The following is an 18621-nucleotide window of genomic DNA, read 5'->3' as shown; positions in this document are numbered from 1 at the left end:
CAGGCTTGTGCATCTTTGCCTTACGCTCAAAGGTATTGCAACTTTTAGCAAGTGAAAGTAAAAACATCTTCTGTCAAACGCTACACATAAATCATCCTATATAGAGAAGGTCAAACTTACAAAGGAAAAAAAAAACCCCACTGACAGAAACAAGCAGATACAGCGTGGTGTGGAGATGCAGTACCCACTGTGTGCTGTGGGCGTCATCCGGGTACGAGGATGCCAACGTCCATAAGCTCTCTCCATCTGTCACCAGCGTCCTGTCCTGGTGGGCGGCTTGTCTTTCTTTTATTTAACACTTTCTTTGTTGCTGTGTGAATCTCATCAACATGCAAATAAAGAATGAGGCAATAACTGAATTAAATGCCTTTTAATTCACACATAAAAACATTTCACAGTGTCCATCCAGCACTGAATTGTAATGAAGACCAACCCCCCCCCCCCAAATTGTTACAGCAATGGGAGAGAAATATGTGCTGCTGTAAAACTGAGTATAACTAATGGCTTCATGTCTTCTCATATCTTGTACTTCATCTTTCCTGTTCTGCTGAGGACACAGATATGCTGAAATGAGAAGGGGCGATAAAAAAACAAAACAATTAGCTTTGCGATCATTTTTACAAACTTTAAATTCCATTTGCAGCACGAAACCATAAAAACCAGCAAATTTGAAAAGAGTAAAAGTAATCTCCAAAGATATGACTCATTCATTAATCTAGCTTCGGGTGTCCTGGGGATTCAACTCATATTTCTTCTGTGGGATGAGGACAGATAAGAGGGTAAGCTTTAACTCTGTCTGATTATCAGAGCCTAACCTCTACATTCCACAGGTCACACGCCTTCAAACTTTCATAATGAATACCACCCCCCTCAAACATGGACAAGAGCCACACACACACAACCATACAGTACAAACAGTGCGTGCTGCACATACTGTACGTGACTGTGGGAGTCAAGCTTAGTGTTTCACATGAGTAAGAGGTAAATTCGAGGTCACGTTTCACAGATAAAAACAGCAGGGTCCATATAGATTTGAACTTATCGCTTTCAGAAAGACTTGAATTAAACTGAATTCATATCAAAAAGAAAGTGAGAATATTTACAGAGGAACAACAGCCTAAAGAAAAAAACTAATCTAAATAATCCATATGTTTTACTATATTTCCACTAAAAGTAAACAGAAATAAACCGATAGAAAAAGATTGCGCAAATGCTTGTGTAGTAATTTAAAAAAAAGCAAGGAAAATACAGAGTAGTTATAAATTGTGGGTCATGTGCTGAGCTTCAGCAGAAAGAATAATGATATAAAAGCACAGGAAGAGGTAATCCTTCTCAAATTAAAACATGGAACAAAAATAAAATGTATGTACATTATTATTTGAGTTCTGACCAGTGCTTATTTATTTAGCTTATTTCACTACCTTAACGCATTGTTACCTACACGGGGTTTAATATTTTTTACCTTCTGTGTTAAGCACATTGCGCTTACAGTAAGTTTCTAGGAATTTGAACCAAGTGGATGGGGGCTTGGAAATAAGTAGTTTATCATAGGTATAGACTAATTCAACATTAAGGGTTATCTTCTGCTGTTTTTAAGACTGGGTTGTAGTTTGGTGACTATTAAAAATGTGCATTTAACAATGTGCAAAAGATAGATGATATTTGTAAAGTGTGAATGGTGTATGGATTTGGATATTGAAGAGGAAGGCTTTGCAGGTATAGCGCTCAGTTCATTTTATGCTTGAATTAGCAGGTTGAAGCAGGATAAATGATAATGGAAAACAAAGGAGGGCAGAGAAGCTATCCTTGCCTAGAACCCCTGCGTAAAGTGAAGCACTGTGATATTAGTTCATTGGTAATAACTGCTGCCATTGGTGCTGTGCAGTCCACTCTATTCTCCAGAGGAACCTTTACATAGCTTAAAATAAAACAGCAGTCTTCTTAATCCTAACATTTAGAAGCAGTGGATAAATCTGTGTTTTTTGTTCAACTTAAAGCACTTTAGAACAATTTTTCAGATTAATATTTGTGCTACAGTTTGAATCTTGACTCAACAACAACGTACGCTCGCTGTACACTGTATTTGGTACCTCTTGCTAGTACTGGGTTGGACCTCTTTTGTCTTTAGAAGTGCCTTGATTCTTCATGACACAGATTCAACAAGTTCCTGGAAACATTCCTCAGAGATTTGGGGCCGTACTGGCATGATAGCATTACACAGTTGCTGCTGAACTAGACAGCTGCACTTCCATGTGGACGCTATTGCGTTCCACCAAATCCAAAACTTGGATTGAGATCTGGTGACTGTGGAGGCTACTTGAGTACAGTGAGGTCACTGTCATGTTCAAGAAACAAGTTTGATGTGATTTAAACTCTATATTATGGTGATTTTATCCTGCTGAAAGGAGTCATCACAAGGTGGGTACACTGTGTCAGAAAAGAGCTGTGGGCCAAAGTGTGCCAAGAAAAAATGTTCATGTTCGAAGTCACCTAAGAACACTTTCCTCCCCATTTGGTTTGAACGGGTTGTCTTGACCATGGCTTCATGGCTAAACGCACTAAGTTGCTGCCATGTGATTGGCGAATTAGATATTTGTTTTAACAAGCAGTTGAACTAATGTACCTCACAAGTTGGCTAATGAGTGCTGTTTGAGATCATTTTGGGGGGTTAGTACATCAAGTCTGTTGGCTACATCTTCATACAACCCAGTAAACTCACCATTTATGGTTTATCAGGAACTGGAAAAAATAGACACAATACTTCATTCATTTTTATCTTACATGTAAAAAAATCTATTATCTATATCATTCAGTGACTCCTGTCCTGGGTGACACAGACCTCCTTGTGAACACAGACAGAAACCACCTGCTCTGAGCTACTTTGACTACATGTAAAATCTCCTCGTGGCGGGGAGCATACCTGTTGGGTGAGTTTAGGTTTCAGGCAAAGGAAATGTCGTCTTTGATTTACTATGTTTACTCTCCCCTCCTGTCTCTTTCATCCCTTTCTCTCAGCTCTTTGGAGTGTCAGACTTACATTCAGGTCACGGAAGTATTCATTGTAGTCAAGGGCATAGCCAACAACAAACCGGTTGGGAATTTCAAATCCAACATCTGACAATGCAAACACAGACACGAATGTTAAGTATCCTGATTTGTTTAACATTAAACAAAAATTCCATGTTAGTCTTTTGACTAAACCAGGAGTGAGTGGCTGTGATATCGCACATAAGAGCTAGAAATATACATTTTGATGCCTTTATTTGAACTAATTATGAGGTGTAACAAATAAATTTCAGCTCAAATTAAAGATGACTGATAGGTGTTGATGAAGCAGTCTCACCTGAATCATCACATCTGATTAAGCGAACAAGAGAAACAAGTGACACATGTTAGGAGGAAAATCTAACACCCAGAGCTTAAACTCAAAGAAAGAAAATTTAAATGAAAAGAGAAAACTGGGTATGTGACTTTTTTAATGTAGCAGACTTTTAAATTTGTGCTAATACTTCTGAGTACCCTGCTGTAAGCTGCTGTAAACTTTTATTTTTAAATGCCAGTATCTAAAGCTGAAAAGTTAAGCTAAAGATGATGTGAGAAAATCTGCAACACCTCCACTGGCCACAGGAGGCCAGTTCACAGTTCAAAGCTTGGTTCAAAAAAAATTGTTTTTTCATTTGATTTGGACATAAAAGGACTGTCTTTGATGCTTTTTGTGTTTCCAGTGCTTCTATTTTAGTGTGTTAGTGTGTGTGTGAGAATGTTAGACACAGCGCTTAGGTATAGGAAAAAGTGCTTATATGAATATGCATGTGAATGAGGCATGTAGTAAAGCATGTTTTGCTGCGATAGAACCTTAAGAGATCTGTGCATAAGCGAATTACTGCAAATCCTAATGAACAACATTAGCAACATTGTAAAGAAGAGTGGGTTGAAATTCCTCCACAACAAAGTGAAAGACTGATAAAATCCCACATAAAATGATAACTTGCTAAAGATTGTTTTACAAGCTAAAAAATCATGGAGTGTACTTAGTTTTAACCTACTGTTCCTGCATTTTGGCTTAGTTTTTCTACTACACATAAAGACGTGGCGTAGATCATGTATGATTGTTCATATGAGGTTGTATTTAGGTCATTTCAGAACATGCTAAAGACTAGATCATTTTGATTATGTCCTGATATGCAAGGCTTTAGAGTTCAACAAGAGTATACTTTCTTTTTCCCATGACTGCAGCCAGTAGTTAATATTTGTAACCTAAAGCTATATCTTGTTTGTTTAATTTGTTTAAAAACTGACTTCCTGAACTCCAGGAGGTCACTTACTTGTGTCATGTGGCAACACACACTTCTTTTGTATTTTGGGATTAATTATGGGAGGACTATCAGGTCAGGACACTTCCCTAATAACGAACAATTTGCTAAATTATCTCAACTTTGAAAAAAGTGAAAGAATAAGAATAAATGAAAAAGACTGGCAAGTAGGGTACGGTGTGGGTGCTACGAAGGTTAAAACAAAGAGCATAGTTACAGTCTGTCAGACTTTCAGCCATGTTAGGGAGCCTCTTCACAAGCAGCCTGAAATACAAAATAATAACGTTAATTACCCTCAAATGTTAAATTATGTATGCAATATCAAAAAGTTGACTTTTTCAGTTTAATTTCAAGACATTTATTGGTACAAAAACCATGGTGATAAGACAAAGACTTGAATATTTTTAAAAATGTACATTTTTGGAGTGTTTTCACAATCCAGAGGAAATAAACTTTCAACATGAACCATGTGTGAGAGATGTTTATCGTGTTTCTGTGATCTCGGGAATGCATAGGAACAGCCCACAGACACGAGATAGCAGTGACTGTGGACAAGTGATATCTTCTTGTGCTTGTCACACGCTTGGCATTTCCTTTACAGGGGAAAACACAGACGACTAAAAAAATTGGCTCACCCTGCGACCTTGACCATCTTGGGTTCAAAGGTCTCCACATGCTTCAGAAGGGCCTTCATGGTCTTTCCTGTGTCAACTATGGCCTGAGGGGAGGGAAGAGCAAAGGAAGAGAGGAAGAGATTTGGAGGAAAGAACGTGGGATATATGAGAGTAAAAAAAAGATCAAGATACAGTACTATGCAAAAGTCTTGAGCCACAACTGATTTCTTTATATTTTGCTTGCCAGGAGGAGGCAGATTTTTTTGTACTTTTAAAGTTTTTCAGGCTTTATGAAGGTCTTTTAAACTTTGCCTTTGGACATTGGCTGGTTTTCATGTGTTCAGTCCTTGCACACGTCCATCAGAGGAATTCTGAGACAATTTATGAGCAGCCTGTCACAAAAACACTTTTCACTATGAAAAATGCCAAAGATAATGCAATTGAGGTGTTTCCCAAAGAACTCTTAGGAGGACACCAACCTGATAAGTGGACAAAAGAAGAAGAAGCAGGTCTCAAAAAGCTACATATAGCAGATGGACAGAATCTGAAAGTCATGTCATTAAGAATTAGGAAGACAATCCAGCAAAGACTTGACACAAGACCTTAGAGATCCATGTGACCCTTCTGTTGATCCATGCGTTTGTTAAAACCTCGTCAGAAATGGTCACGGTCGAATGGGGAACACTAGCAATATTATAGAAGCAGTGTGGGGTCTTTGAATAGCTTCCTGAAGCCTGGAGAAATATTCCTGAAGACTACTTAAAGAAATGAAAAGAAAGCTTGCTCAAGAAAGTTCAGACTGTGTTGAAGAATGAAAAAAGCAAAAAACAAATATTGACTTTCAAGCTTGTTAGAACTGTACAAAGACTGTTTTTGTGTTATATACTGTATTTTTATTTATGCTTACACAAATCTCAATAAATTTCTGCACCTATTTCCCATTTTCCCAGAAATATAAAAAGGAATGAGGGGTAGCTCAAGACTTTTGCACAGATATTGATCAACTGAAATAGGTAAATGCATTGATGAGCGATTAATGAATGCATGAGTGGCATCTGAGAGAGGATTTCCAGTTACTTAAAACTTTTCTGTTACATTCATTTAAGAGCTAAGACATCGTATAACTGAGAAAGAGTACATTGAGCTTGAGCAGCTGTTCGTTGTTTTGCATCTGAAGCTATCAGAGCATGTTTTTTATCCTGCATGGCCCATGTAACTATGTTCTTATGTGTGTCTGAATCTAGTCCAGAAACCTTCACAACTGGAACATGATCCTAAAGAGGAACAGAATGAGTTTTTTTCCCCCTGCGTTGACATAAACCACAACAACAACAACAACAACAACAACAATGACTTTTCAAAAGTAAATGATGTCTCAAAGGGGGCAGAAATGGTTCTAATTGAAGGGATTTATCCAACAAAAATAGAAAAACATACACACACACTCACCTCAACAATGAGCACACTCTTGGTAACATGTGAAAAAAAAGGAAAGAAAAAGATTAGAGAACGGTCACCTTTGAATTTTAATACTGTTCAAGCAAAGCAAAAATAAAGGCGGTGTTGTGTCTTTGAATTTCTTAGAGATGGTATCTATAGCAGCGATGTTGGCAGTATTTTTAGCGCCTGAACAAAAACACAGACGACTCATTCTCTTCTCCTCAGTAATGAACATCTGTGTCTACAGTGAGCAAAAGTCACTTCGGAGCTGCACACTTTCACTGCTGCACACTTTCAAATGAATTCTTGTTTCCTTGGCTGGGTGTATGGGACTCTTTGTGAGAGCGGTGGAGAGTATCTATGGTTTTGGGGAGAGTGATCGCAGAGAATGCGGGCGCCTGGCCAGTGTTCCCAGTCTACACCTGAACACTCTTGCATAACGCTTAATAGGAACAAGTAAAGAACACAAGAACTACAGCACAACAAACCTGTCTTACTGCCTGCTGCAAACTATGAAGCCAGTTGGTCAACAAATATGCACTGGCAATTATTTCACTGTGTATGGCATCATTGGCTGGGATTTTATGATTCTCCTAGGATCTGTAAATGAGATGTTTTGACTTGTTTTTGTAATTACATTTTTGGGAACCTTGGGAATCACTTGTAATGTTTACCAAGTTAAAGCTGGTAAACATTACAAAGTTTTTCTTTTTTTCTGGGGGGGACAAAACATGTCAGAAACCTGCTAATTGAGATTTTTGCTTTTACTACAGTGAGGCATGCATTCAGTACATGGCCAGTTGGAACAAACAAGGCTTTCAGGTCATGCAACTTTTAACGTTTTGTGATTCAAGTGATCTAAGAGGGAACTAGTTGTCTGCATCTCCTCAAGTCTCTGTTTTCAGGCTTTTGAAAATCCATCCCAGTTGTGTCAAACATACGGCCCGTGGACCAGGACTGGCTGTGCAAAGACTCCAATTTTGCCCACTGGATGGCTTTGGAAAATGTGAAAGAGGGCATACACTTTTGAACTTTTAAGGTATTTTTATATTTTTTTGTTTTGACAAACTGAGATATGCTGTTGAAATTGTGCCATTTCTTATATTAAGATATCTCAGGGATTAAATGTGTGACAGAAAGAGGTATTTCACTTGTCCGATCCACTTAAGATCAAACTGAGCTGTATGTGACTCACGATAAAAAAATTAGTTTGACATCCCCGATTTAACCTGAAGGAGGAGAGCTATATTTTCCTGATTTAGACCCACTGCAATTTTACCTTTCTTAGTTTACTCTTTAAATATTGTAACATCTTTTAATTACCATTAAAAGGAATAAGTGTTAATTTATCACTGAAATAGTGACCTGGCGATGGCGCCAGAGGAAAATTCAGAAACTTAATTGGCTGTGGGTCATCCTGTGCACCAAACTTTGTGCAGATGCCCCCTGTGATGCGAATCAAAGTAGTAGTAGTATCATTAATATTGTCATCTCAGGCACAGCTCTGTGTTCATGTCACCTCACAGATCAACATAACATTTACATCACTGAGCTGACATTATGCTGGCATCATCACAAAGAAACTCATACTCCAATTGGAACTGAGCCTCAGAAACATTTCGCCGAGGAAATGATGATGACTGATGATTAGTTTTGTTGATAATGTATGAGACTTGTGGGAGGCTTGTGTGTAACATTTCCGTCCAGAGGAAGAATTATGACAAGAGCACCAACATTTTTTTCCCCCCAATGATTCATGCTTTCTATGTAAGGTGCCTGTCAGATTTTCTGTTTTTATTCCCTCTGACCTTCTTAACCGAAGTGAAAATACATTGTAGCTAAAGCACATTTTGACAGCTAACTTTAAAGAATTCAACATCAGTGTTTTTTTTTTACTCCAGGGTAATTCCTCACAATGCCACAGACTGTCCTTACAGGCTCCTCAGTCCTCCCTGCCAGGGATTAGCAGGGACAAACAGTCAATAAATCTGCCTTCTTCATTTGCCTGAAATCTCTGATTCATGGCCAGCCTGGAGACTGTAGGACGATATGGTGAGCAAGCCTCAAAAGTCAGAGCATAACGGTGTGGTCTTGTCTAAGACTAAGTCTAACAAATGTAACTGTGTGACTTTGATCACTTGGGAAAAAATTCTACCTAAAGACAGATTAACTGACAGCTCCCTCTTGAGGCTAGGGTAGTTTCTTTTAAAACAGCATGTAAAAATATCCTTATCCCATGTCATTATCCTGACTTTGCTTAATTACAAACACACACCTTTCCACGCAGAAAAGACAGATCTCGGCATCCTATGATGTGCAGGTCCTCTGTTGATTGGTCATTCTGGTGAGAAGACGAAAAGAGGGCAGTTAATTTTTATTTTGCAACCCAGCAATTGTAATTTTTTCCCTTTTTGTTACTCCATGGTTTCTGTTAATTACAATAAATTGCCTTTAACTGTGATTTACAGTCAGGGATATTTGCAGCAACCTCAGTTAACTGCATTGGTTTTCAAAATTTGTTTTTGCTCAAGCCACACCAAAATTTCAAGGCACACCCATTCTCATAATTGCAGAAAATGGCCTCTAAGTCATCTGGAATATCAGCAGTTCTTCATTTGCTGCTATTGTCAGATGAAGGAACTTGCAGGAATACAGATCCTTACATCTGCAATAAATTCCACTTGTATATAACTTGCATCCATCTTGTTATCAGACACTTTTTGGGTGTCTGAATGCGTGAATGAGTGTATCTTAATAACTCCTCTCAGCAAATGATACGCTTGGGCAGAAGGCTGTCATCCCGGTCCAGGTGAAGCGTAGCTTTTGCAGTAGTTTCTTTTGACAGTTTCTTTTGCGGGGTTTTCTCCACACATGATAGTGATTATTTGACTTCAATAACCAGGGCCTCTAATCAGGGAATTTCATGTGTTCTAATATAGCGCATCTAAATTACATTTGTTACTTTTTGTACAGTGACAACACAAATGCTTAGTTGACACAAAATCTAAAGCACACTATTTGGGAACCACTGTGTTAAAAAAGCAAACAGATCCTGACAGGCTTGAAAAAGGGTCAGAAAATATAATAATTTAGTAAAAGTAATGGATAAGCAGTAGAGAATATCCATTGAAAAGAAATACACATTAATGATAAAATTATATGGTATATTAAAGTGATTAAATGATTGTAAAATCTCACTAAATATTTTGCTAACAGTTATAATTATTAGCTAACAGCTAACACTAGATAAAAAATTATCTAAACATTCACACAGATATTTGAAATGCAGTAATTTCTGAAAACTATGAATAAAAAGCTTTTTTTCTAAATAGACTAGCAGCTATATGCTAACTAATGGTATGAATCAACAGCTAACTGCTAACTAATGGTATGAATCAACAGCTAAAATTGCTAGCTAATGCTACAAACAAAATTGTTAGGATAGAAAATAATGAATGCTTGATCAGTAAGCTTAATGAAATGTATCACTATTATATGACGCACCTGCAAAAACAGGGGCGTAAGAACACTAAAAAAATACCGTTCTTGCTAATATAATAGGAACGCTATGGGTGGTTTCAAAAATTTCAATTGTAATCCAAGATCGGTTGAACTCGAACTGGCTGAACTTGGATTTAAACATGAAGGTGTTTTTACTTCATCAGACAGGCCACCATGGGAACATCAGAAAAGAAGATATAGTGATACAGGGATATATATATGTATATAGTTACCACTGTGTGGTACATAACTGCACATAGGGAGACATATTTCACAAAGTCTTTGAGATAAAATGTCCTGAACATAAACAAAGACATGAACTCCGAGGAAGCATGGTATTTAAAGCTTTTAAGAATGAAAGCTTTGAAGTTAGACTTGGGCTGCTATAGATGCATCACTCGGATAAGAGCAGCAGTGATGTGGACAAAATCCTGGCCTGGGGCAGGTCACATGTCTCCATCATGAGCTGCGAGATCGACTAACGACATTATCACTCAAACACACAGTCCTACAGTGCAGTAACAGCAACCGCTACCCCACGCCATGTTGTTGACATCAAAATACAATGATCAGGAATCAGATGAACTTTAATATAAGACTATACTTTTGTATGGTCTCTTAACTTGTCATCATATCTTTTCAGATTTAAGGTTGATTTCTGCCAGTTTTGTACTTTTGTCTTAATTTTCTGTAGCCTTCACAGAGTTAAATAAAGCTCTAGTAAGTTGAACTTATTTTGGTATTATTTAAATAACTCATTCAACCTTGCCCTAAGAAAAATAAAAACCTTATATCGTGGAACATCACAGCATCACTAGGCTGTCCTCGCTGCTTTAACCTCCACGAAAGCCAGTGAATCCTCCCCCGTGCTCAAAAGGGACTAAAAAAATGTGACCACATGTAGAGAAAAACAAATCACATCCTTTCAGATGTGCTGCTTGCCAAAACACACCACAATAAAACAAGTGACTTTGCCGACAGTTGATATAATTGTTACCACTGCTGTGTCGTTCCACAGTTTATGCATTCCAGGTGTTGGACTCCATCATGACATGAGCAGTTTTTCTTGGCAGCAACAGCTGCACCAATTAGCAGACTGCTATTTTCATGACCTGAGCTATGCAGTCACTCCACAATGAGTCGTCCTTGAGTTGCCCTGTGTGAATGTTTCACATTAAACATGAACAACAGTGACATCTGGTGGCTCTGGCTAAAGTCTGCGTTGAAAGCAGGGCTTCCGCAAAAATTGTGGTCATTATCATTTAAGATTTTGTTTTACTTTTATTTATTTAAGGTTAAAATAACAAAAAAGCACAGTAAAAATGCACGTCCCACTTCCTGATAGGAGATTGGAATCCTCACATTGCTTGTTTCGTCTGTTTACACAACATATTCAGTCAATTGACTGATATAAAACTGCAAAGGAAGTCCTCCCAGGTGGAAAGCTAGAACCAAGAATATTTCACTAATATTTGAGCTGGAGTGTATAAGAAGGAGAAAAATGGGACGATGTGATTAAAGCATGTAATATGTTGTAATGTTTTGACATTTGCCACGTGTTCATTAGTTTGTAAATCCTCAGTTTACCTACTGCCATGTTGTTTTTCAGCCAGAAGTGACCACATCTGGATGAAATGATGGAGTTCCAAATTATCAGCCCACAGTGGCAAGCTTGGTTAACAAGGTGCATCCATAAACTTTATGGGTTCATTGCACAGACAGAGATGTCTTGTCATTTGTGATAGCAGCATATGGCTAAAATACTACACCTTTATTCATTTACAGACTTCTTGCCATGTGATTTGGCAGATAGTTACTCCAATGGGCACTTATACCTTAATTAAAATTAAGAGGTCCAGTTCTGAGACTTGACGGAGAGCTCAAAGCTACGTGAAACATTCCTAACTTAAAGCATTAATTAAATGTAAAAATCTAACAGCGTACCTGTCACACCATAGGGTGGAGATGCTGGGCAAAATGCCCTTTGAGGCAATTTATGAAAGTTTTTTCATAGATTGCTGCACTACCCACCAGGTAGCTCTTCAGACGGATGAACTCTACTCGGGTCTCCAGGTACTTGTTGGAGTTCCGGCCGAGAATCTTGATGAACTCCACCAGATCTGCACAGAATTTGAAGCCTCCCTTCAGAACACACAGGACCATTATGTTGTCATCTCGAAAGTCATCCATGATGTAGTGGGCCAGGCGTTCGGTCCTGCAAGAGCAAATCAAATCATACTACTAATGAGAACACTCAGAGATCGCAGCCCCCTCCTAAGGGCAACAGCCCTTTGATGTTTCATGCCTTTTAGTTTGATGTTTTATGCTGTCAGTATTGTTAATATAGAAATCTAGGATAGCATATAATGTTTTCTTGTCATTGTAAAGTAACATAATGTTGTATTGGGAAAATAATAAGCTCAAACAAAGATTGTCCTCTTTTGACCTGTGATGTTGAATGCTACATTCTGAAATAGTGTATTTTATTTTCTTTACTCGTATGCCTCATTAGGGGCGATCGTGGCTCAAGAGTTGGGAGTTCGCCAAGGTTCGAGCCCCGGCTTGAACAGTCTCGGTCGTTGTGTCCTTGGGCAAGACACTACACCCGTTGCCTACTGGTGGTGGTCAGAGGGCCGGGTGGCGCCAGTGTCCGGCAGCCTCGCCTCTGTCAGTGCGCCCCAGGGTGGCTGTGGCTACAATGTAGCTTGCCATCACCAGTGAGTGAATGGGTGGATGACAGGTTGTGTAAAGTGCTTTGGGGTCCTTGGGGACTAGAAAAGCGCTATACAAATACAGGCCATTTACCATACGATTGGAGCAGAAGTGGCTGAAATCTTTTGTTGTCAATAAGCTGTAAAAATGTGACATTTTAACATATATTCACGCAGCGTGTGATTTTACGAAATTTTATGACATCATTGTGATGTTGTAGGCCTTTCTTACCTATTCATGATTACCCCATGTGGAATGTAAATACTCTCGATGTCATCATGATAGTGCTCAGGGTAGGTGAACAGGTCCAGACTGTAGCCTGGCCAATCATCTTTTATCTAGGACAGGCAAAATTATTGTCAGGACCTATTATTGGCAGTATAAACATATGCTGGGAAGATACAACAATACATACATACATATGCTACAATCATTATAGTGTGATGATGTTTGTTTTAATCAATTATTTATATTTATTTAATTTACGTTACTATAAAATTGCTTTGCTTTTTCATTTTAGTTTCATTTAGTTGACTTGTGTGTCTTGATAAACAAAAACCTTTGGAAGTTATATATTTTTTTAAATCTCTGAATTTAAAAAAAACAACTAAAATTGAAAGCAGACAGTTGTCTTTACTGCTTTGTTTATTACAAAACCACAAAAGATATTAAGTAGCAAAAAGGGGAATAATAGCCTCTAATAGCCGTAAAAGTAACTACCAAACACTACTTTAGCACTATAGATGTTTAAACGTGGTGTTAAACATACCACAATTCTTCTTTTTATCCCTGCATTGTCCATCTGTAGCAGTGCTGACATTGTGGCACAACTTATAGGTGAATCCACGTGAAAGTGACCTTAAGTGGAAACACACAAAAACAGCTTACTTCCTTCTGAACAAGACAAAAGCGGTAACACGTAGAGAAACATTTCTTCAAATACGAACTTCACTAACATCCAGAGCAACATCTCTAATCTGTTGTTAACAAATCATCACTTACTGTTACTGTTGCCTTCTTTTCAGCGCCCACTCACAAAGCAGAGAGGGAAAATAGGAAGGCGAGGCATCCAGACGAGTCCCGGCCAGCCTCATGGGCCGTGCGATCACGCTTGAGTCATTTGTGCAAAAGGAAAGCGTTGTTTTGGTTGTAGAGATTTACATGGATAATCAGCTTCATGTGATGCTGTGCTGGCTCGTGGCCGCATCGCAGGCCACTGCAGACGGGGGAAGGGGGAAAGAAATCTAACAACAAATGATTGGTTCAGTACGTAAGCAGTAAATTTTATTCAGTTTTCTGAGGGATTATACTTTTTAAGGAACACAATAAGAAATCATTTGTCATTTAATAAATGCTTAAATTTTAGCTCTGGATTTATGGATTCACAGAAGGAGAAAAGAAGAGCTAGACTTGAAAATCCACTTGAATGAAGGGCTGCTCAGTGACAGCAAAAATTGTAATTGCAATTACTTTGGTCGATATTGAGATCACAACAATGTAATGTGATTACTTTGGGGGAAATAGTGGGTAATTCATCAGAAAAAACAAAATGAGAAATGTGACCTGAAGTAAACACAGCCACAGCCTTGTGGGGGAGTGAATTTGGGGTTTTATGGAGGACACTTGTAAATGAGAGCTAAGGGGCTGAGATCATGTTGTTCTGATACTTATTGAAAGCCAAAATCCATTCATTTTCTTAACTCCTTATCCAATTTAGTGTTGTGAAAAGGCTGGACCTGCTGTTATAAAGTTAAATTTGGGGTGCACCTTGAACAGCTTGCCAATCCATCAAAAGGCTAACAGCAAGAGACAGATCACCATTCAAATGAAGGCCAAATTTCATTTAACAAGCATGTCATTGGACTGTGGGAGGAAGCTGGAGAACCAAAGAAAACCCACACAGAAAGGCACCAAGTGACTGATAGATTTAAACTCGAGACCTCCTTGCTATGAAAAAACTGTTCTAGCCACTCCACTGCTGTGCTGCCCAACTGAAATAAAAACTTCAGTTAACAACACAGTCCTGCACAAGTGTCAAACAAATCAGAAAGTCTGAGGAAAATTTTAATACATGACTTGCCAAGTTTTTTGACGTCACATCAGGCTCAAAAACATGACAGACGAAAGCAAACATTTAGATTTATTGTAAAATGTTTTCCATTTATTTTGCAAATTCATGTGCCACTTTGACTTACATTTAACTTGTATTAAAGTGTCACGTTGCAACTGTCGACTGTCCTAACTTAACTGGAACTGTGAGTAATGGAAATAACGTGAAAGAAAAGTTGTGAATAGAGTCTGATGGTTTAGGATATTAGCTATTTATACTGGGCGACAAGTGAAAATTTATAAAGTAATGACAACATCAGAGAAACACCGTTCAACCATGATATGAGTGTTGACATTGCATTGTTTTCCCCAAAGAGGACACTCTGCAAGTTCCCTCTTGGCAGCTACACAACAAATGCCAGAAAAAGATGTTTATCTTACATGTGACTGAAAGAAAAAAATGTATTGGCTGATATATCAGAATTTTAAATGCCCAAAATAGTGAATTTAGTATTGCTCTTAAAAATCCTGCATCATTTGGGCTTTAGTCATGAAACAACCTTCAAACTCAAAAGGCCAACCGTTGGAAGGGACATGAGCGCAGGAGGGAACAGTCATAGTTTCAGTATTTTAAGGGTTGATCTTCTGCCAGAACTCATCCACAAAACTCAGTTTAAACTGAGATCATGCTGGAAAACAACAACAACCTTGTAATCTACTTTCCCCTGATAGCTTTAAAAGAGCAAGAGGGTTAAAAGAAGTCTGCGTTGAGCTTGTAACCTGATTTATGTTTTGAGCTTTTCTTCCTCTGTTAAAATCTCACAGGAACTAAACAGCAGGGTTCGTCATCATCAGCCAAAACTTTCTCTCATGTCATGAAACAGCACAACAAATTTATGTTTTTGGACTACACATGGAAGTGGCCCAAGTCATAAATTCATGTGAGTGTTGTTTGCCTGAAAAAAATCTTGTATTTTGTATTAGCTTTGTAAAAAAATGAACTGACACTGCAAAAAATATACAGTAAATCAACCAGTTTATTTTCCTCATGAATGGGGCAAATAACAACATTCACTACACTGCATCTCATCTCTGCTGAGTTTAATCATCTTTAGGTATGTAGATGATTTTGAACCTCTCGAATAAGTCGATGTCGTCCTCCAGCTGCTTCATTTGCTTTTCGAGGCAGTCCTTGGTGGCCCTCTGTGACATAGTGTCGATGATGAGGGGAAGGGCCTGGTACTCGTGATGTAGCTTATCCCAGGTCTCCTTCAGGCGCTGGACAGAAGATTTGGGGAAGGAAACGCATCAATGTCACAAGACAGACTATCTGTATTCAAGGCTTTTCTGAGTAAACAGGCATCAGTCAGAGATGTTACAGAGGGTAATTATCTAAGAAATCCTGCTGAGTAAGGAAGGAAAACTGGTATTTTGCAGCCAGAGTTGGCTTTGGTGTATTGTTGTTTATTTTGGCATGTGCAGCAGTTAAGGAGGAGAAATCTCTTGAACTAAAAAACAGTATACACGAATATGAGAGTTCTAATTAATTTGATGTCACATGCACTTTATACAAGTTTAGTTGTGAACATTTTTATAAGTAAACTCAGAAAATGTTGCTGGAATGATCTCAGTTTTTGTGCCTCATACCCCGCACAGGGACAGACACTGTGTCGTGTTAATGGCTAAACATTAACATTGTTCTGTGCCATATGAATCACTGGATACCATATCACCTACTCACACGAGGCAAAGCTTAAACACAAAATAATGATGCCCACATTGAGAAATCAAGGATCTAAAGTTAAATATCGATGGTCCCGCTAGTCTTCTGACTTCCTACTGTAAGTCCTTATATAGAAAAATCAAGTTTAAATGAAAAACTGTACTCTGACAAAGAACCCTCAACATTTACTTTAACTGAGAACAATCTAACTGTCATCCTACAGCTTCACTGTGTTAATGCATGTGAATAATTAAAGTTCAAAACCCTGTATAACTCAAGTTAAATCCACTAAATTGTAAGACCCAGCATGGTTCCACTGCATTTATTTACCTTCAGGATGGCTTGTCTCTCCTCCTCTGTCATGTGTTTCATGGCCCTCTGCTCCCGCTCTGCTTTTACAAAGTTTTCATACTCCTCTCGAGCCCTCCTCTCTGCTTCGCTGCGCTGCTGGAGGTACGCTGGTACTCTACCAAAGTCCTTCATGCAGGGTGTGTTTTATGAGCAAATATAAACATGATATTATTCTAGCATGCCTTATGTTGATATTTAAAAGACTGCAAGTAGCAACTGTAGGAAAATACCTTTCGTGTGATGAACTTTGGGACAAGCCCTGAGTTTTCCAGCACCTGTTTGTGCCCCTTGCTGGTGTCTACGCATGCAGGCTGTGGTTTCATTGGCACCAGTTCAGGTGTTTCCTTTAAAAAGTCCCTCTTGGTGTGAATTCCCATCAGTGGTTTGTCATTCCTTCTGGGGACTGGAGGTTTCCTCTCAGTGAAAGAGCAGGTTTTATGAACATCTTTGGAGCTCTGTGTCTCTGAAAGATGCAATGCCAAGAAGCTCATATTCACCATCTCAAGGCAAACCCACACGCTAATAAAACGGTGTGACAGATGAACTCACGTTCAGGCAGTTTGGGCTCTTTTGAATGCTTCTTGAGGAAATTCTCTGGAGATGGCAACTCCACTCTGGCAGGTCCCATCGTCCTTATCGGCTCCTTCACCAGTTTTCTCTCCAACATAACTGCAGGCCTGAATTTTGATACATACCTTAAAAAAAAGAAAAGAAAAAGCAACACATTAGTTGAAGCAATCACTACAAAAACTTAAAAACAAAATTATTATTATTTTAATTAAAAACAAATGAAAACTATGCTTTAAAAAATAAAAGAAAACTGAATTGATATACTGTACTCACAAAATGTAATATTATAAATCACTATTTTTAGTCTTTTCTGCTGTTATTTTTAAGTCAAACTCGTCAACAAAATAGGTAGTGATGAGTTTTTTTAGTTTTTCATTTTAATTTACATAACAAACTGAAAGAACATTAAATCAACTACATTATTACACAATACTGGATTTTTTTCCCCCTATACTATTTTTAAAATACCGTCCAAAAGCTGCGTATCTGTTTTACGACCTAATCTAAATTTACAGTAGTGTAGAACATCTGACTAGTGGGGGTTTACCATACCTGTTCGAAGCGAACAGTTCACTGCGCATGCACGCAGGAAAAATGTCTAACAGGACTGGGTTCCCACCCCCGGAGTCAAGCTACTTGCATGTAATGTCTCCTCAGTTACACACAGTAAAAGCTTACAAGGAATCACGAATCCAGAGTCTTTACTAAAACATCAAACAAGTATAAAATCTCTCTAATTAACTCTTTACATACGTAAAAGGAAAAAAGAAACCTTTAACAGACACCAAAACGTTTCAATAAAAATGAGCAAACATACTCTAAAAACAATCTCCATAAAACTAAAAGCAAACATTTAAAAACGCAAATAAAAACAAAGCTATAGGATTGGTTTTCTTTTCTCTTTATTTTAATAAAAATTCTCTGTAAAACTACAATTTACTACTTACCCCAAGTTTATTAGTTATTTCTGGAAAACAAAACAAGCAAACAAACAAACAAAAACCCAAAAGACTTTGTAAAACTTTAATGTCAAACTGATGTCGTGATTTTGTTTTGTTTACCCCAAATAACAGTTTAAAGCTAACTGCGTACTTTGAGCTAAGTTGAAGCAATTTACCTGGGCGCTTTTTCCTTCTTTTTGTCTTCCACTGGAAGGAGATTGAAGGCACTTTCTGGAGGATGGACATCTTCAGACATCATGACTAAAGAGGCGATTAACGAAAGACTGCTATAGCTTCTTTTGAAGGCTAATAGCCTTAAATTGTCCAAATTTGTTTGACACCGGCTAGTTGCTAGGAAACAAGAACAGCAGATGTTGCGTTCATGAGCGGTCGGAAAGTGTCTCATT

At 38.2% G+C, this 18621-nt stretch overlaps 2 protein-coding genes across 2 annotated transcripts; both read right to left on the bottom strand.

Annotated features, from left to right (window-relative positions):
• Positions 1-353: 353 nt before the first annotated feature.
• Positions 354-13721, bottom strand: prtfdc1a (phosphoribosyl transferase domain containing 1a). Its single transcript, XM_040044271.1, has 10 exons — positions 13583-13721; positions 13350-13438; positions 12812-12918; positions 11900-12083; positions 8643-8708; positions 6377-6394; positions 4949-5031; positions 4531-4577; positions 3038-3114; positions 354-564 (listed from the first exon to the last, which is right to left on the bottom strand). Exons 2-10 carry the CDS (start codon positions 13398-13400, stop codon positions 517-519), a joined length of 681 nt encoding a protein of 226 aa, XP_039900205.1. The 5' UTR covers positions 13401-13438; positions 13583-13721; the 3' UTR covers positions 354-516.
• Positions 13722-15648: 1927 nt separating this feature from the next.
• On the bottom strand, positions 15649-18576 carry enkur (enkurin, TRPC channel interacting protein). The gene is made up of 5 exons (XM_040044270.1): positions 18391-18576; positions 17253-17398; positions 16934-17166; positions 16683-16829; positions 15649-15907 (listed from the first exon to the last, which is right to left on the bottom strand). Exons 1-5 carry the CDS (start codon positions 18471-18473, stop codon positions 15731-15733), a joined length of 786 nt encoding a protein of 261 aa, XP_039900204.1. The 5' UTR covers positions 18474-18576; the 3' UTR covers positions 15649-15730.
• Between the last annotated feature and the right edge of the window lie 45 nt (positions 18577-18621).

Source organism: Simochromis diagramma, unplaced genomic scaffold (genome assembly GCF_900408965.1).
Source record: "Simochromis diagramma unplaced genomic scaffold, fSimDia1.1 OVJJ01000602.1, whole genome shotgun sequence".
NCBI lineage: Eukaryota > Metazoa > Chordata > Actinopteri > Cichliformes > Cichlidae > Simochromis > Simochromis diagramma.
This window is presented reverse-complemented; position numbering and strand designations above follow the sequence as displayed.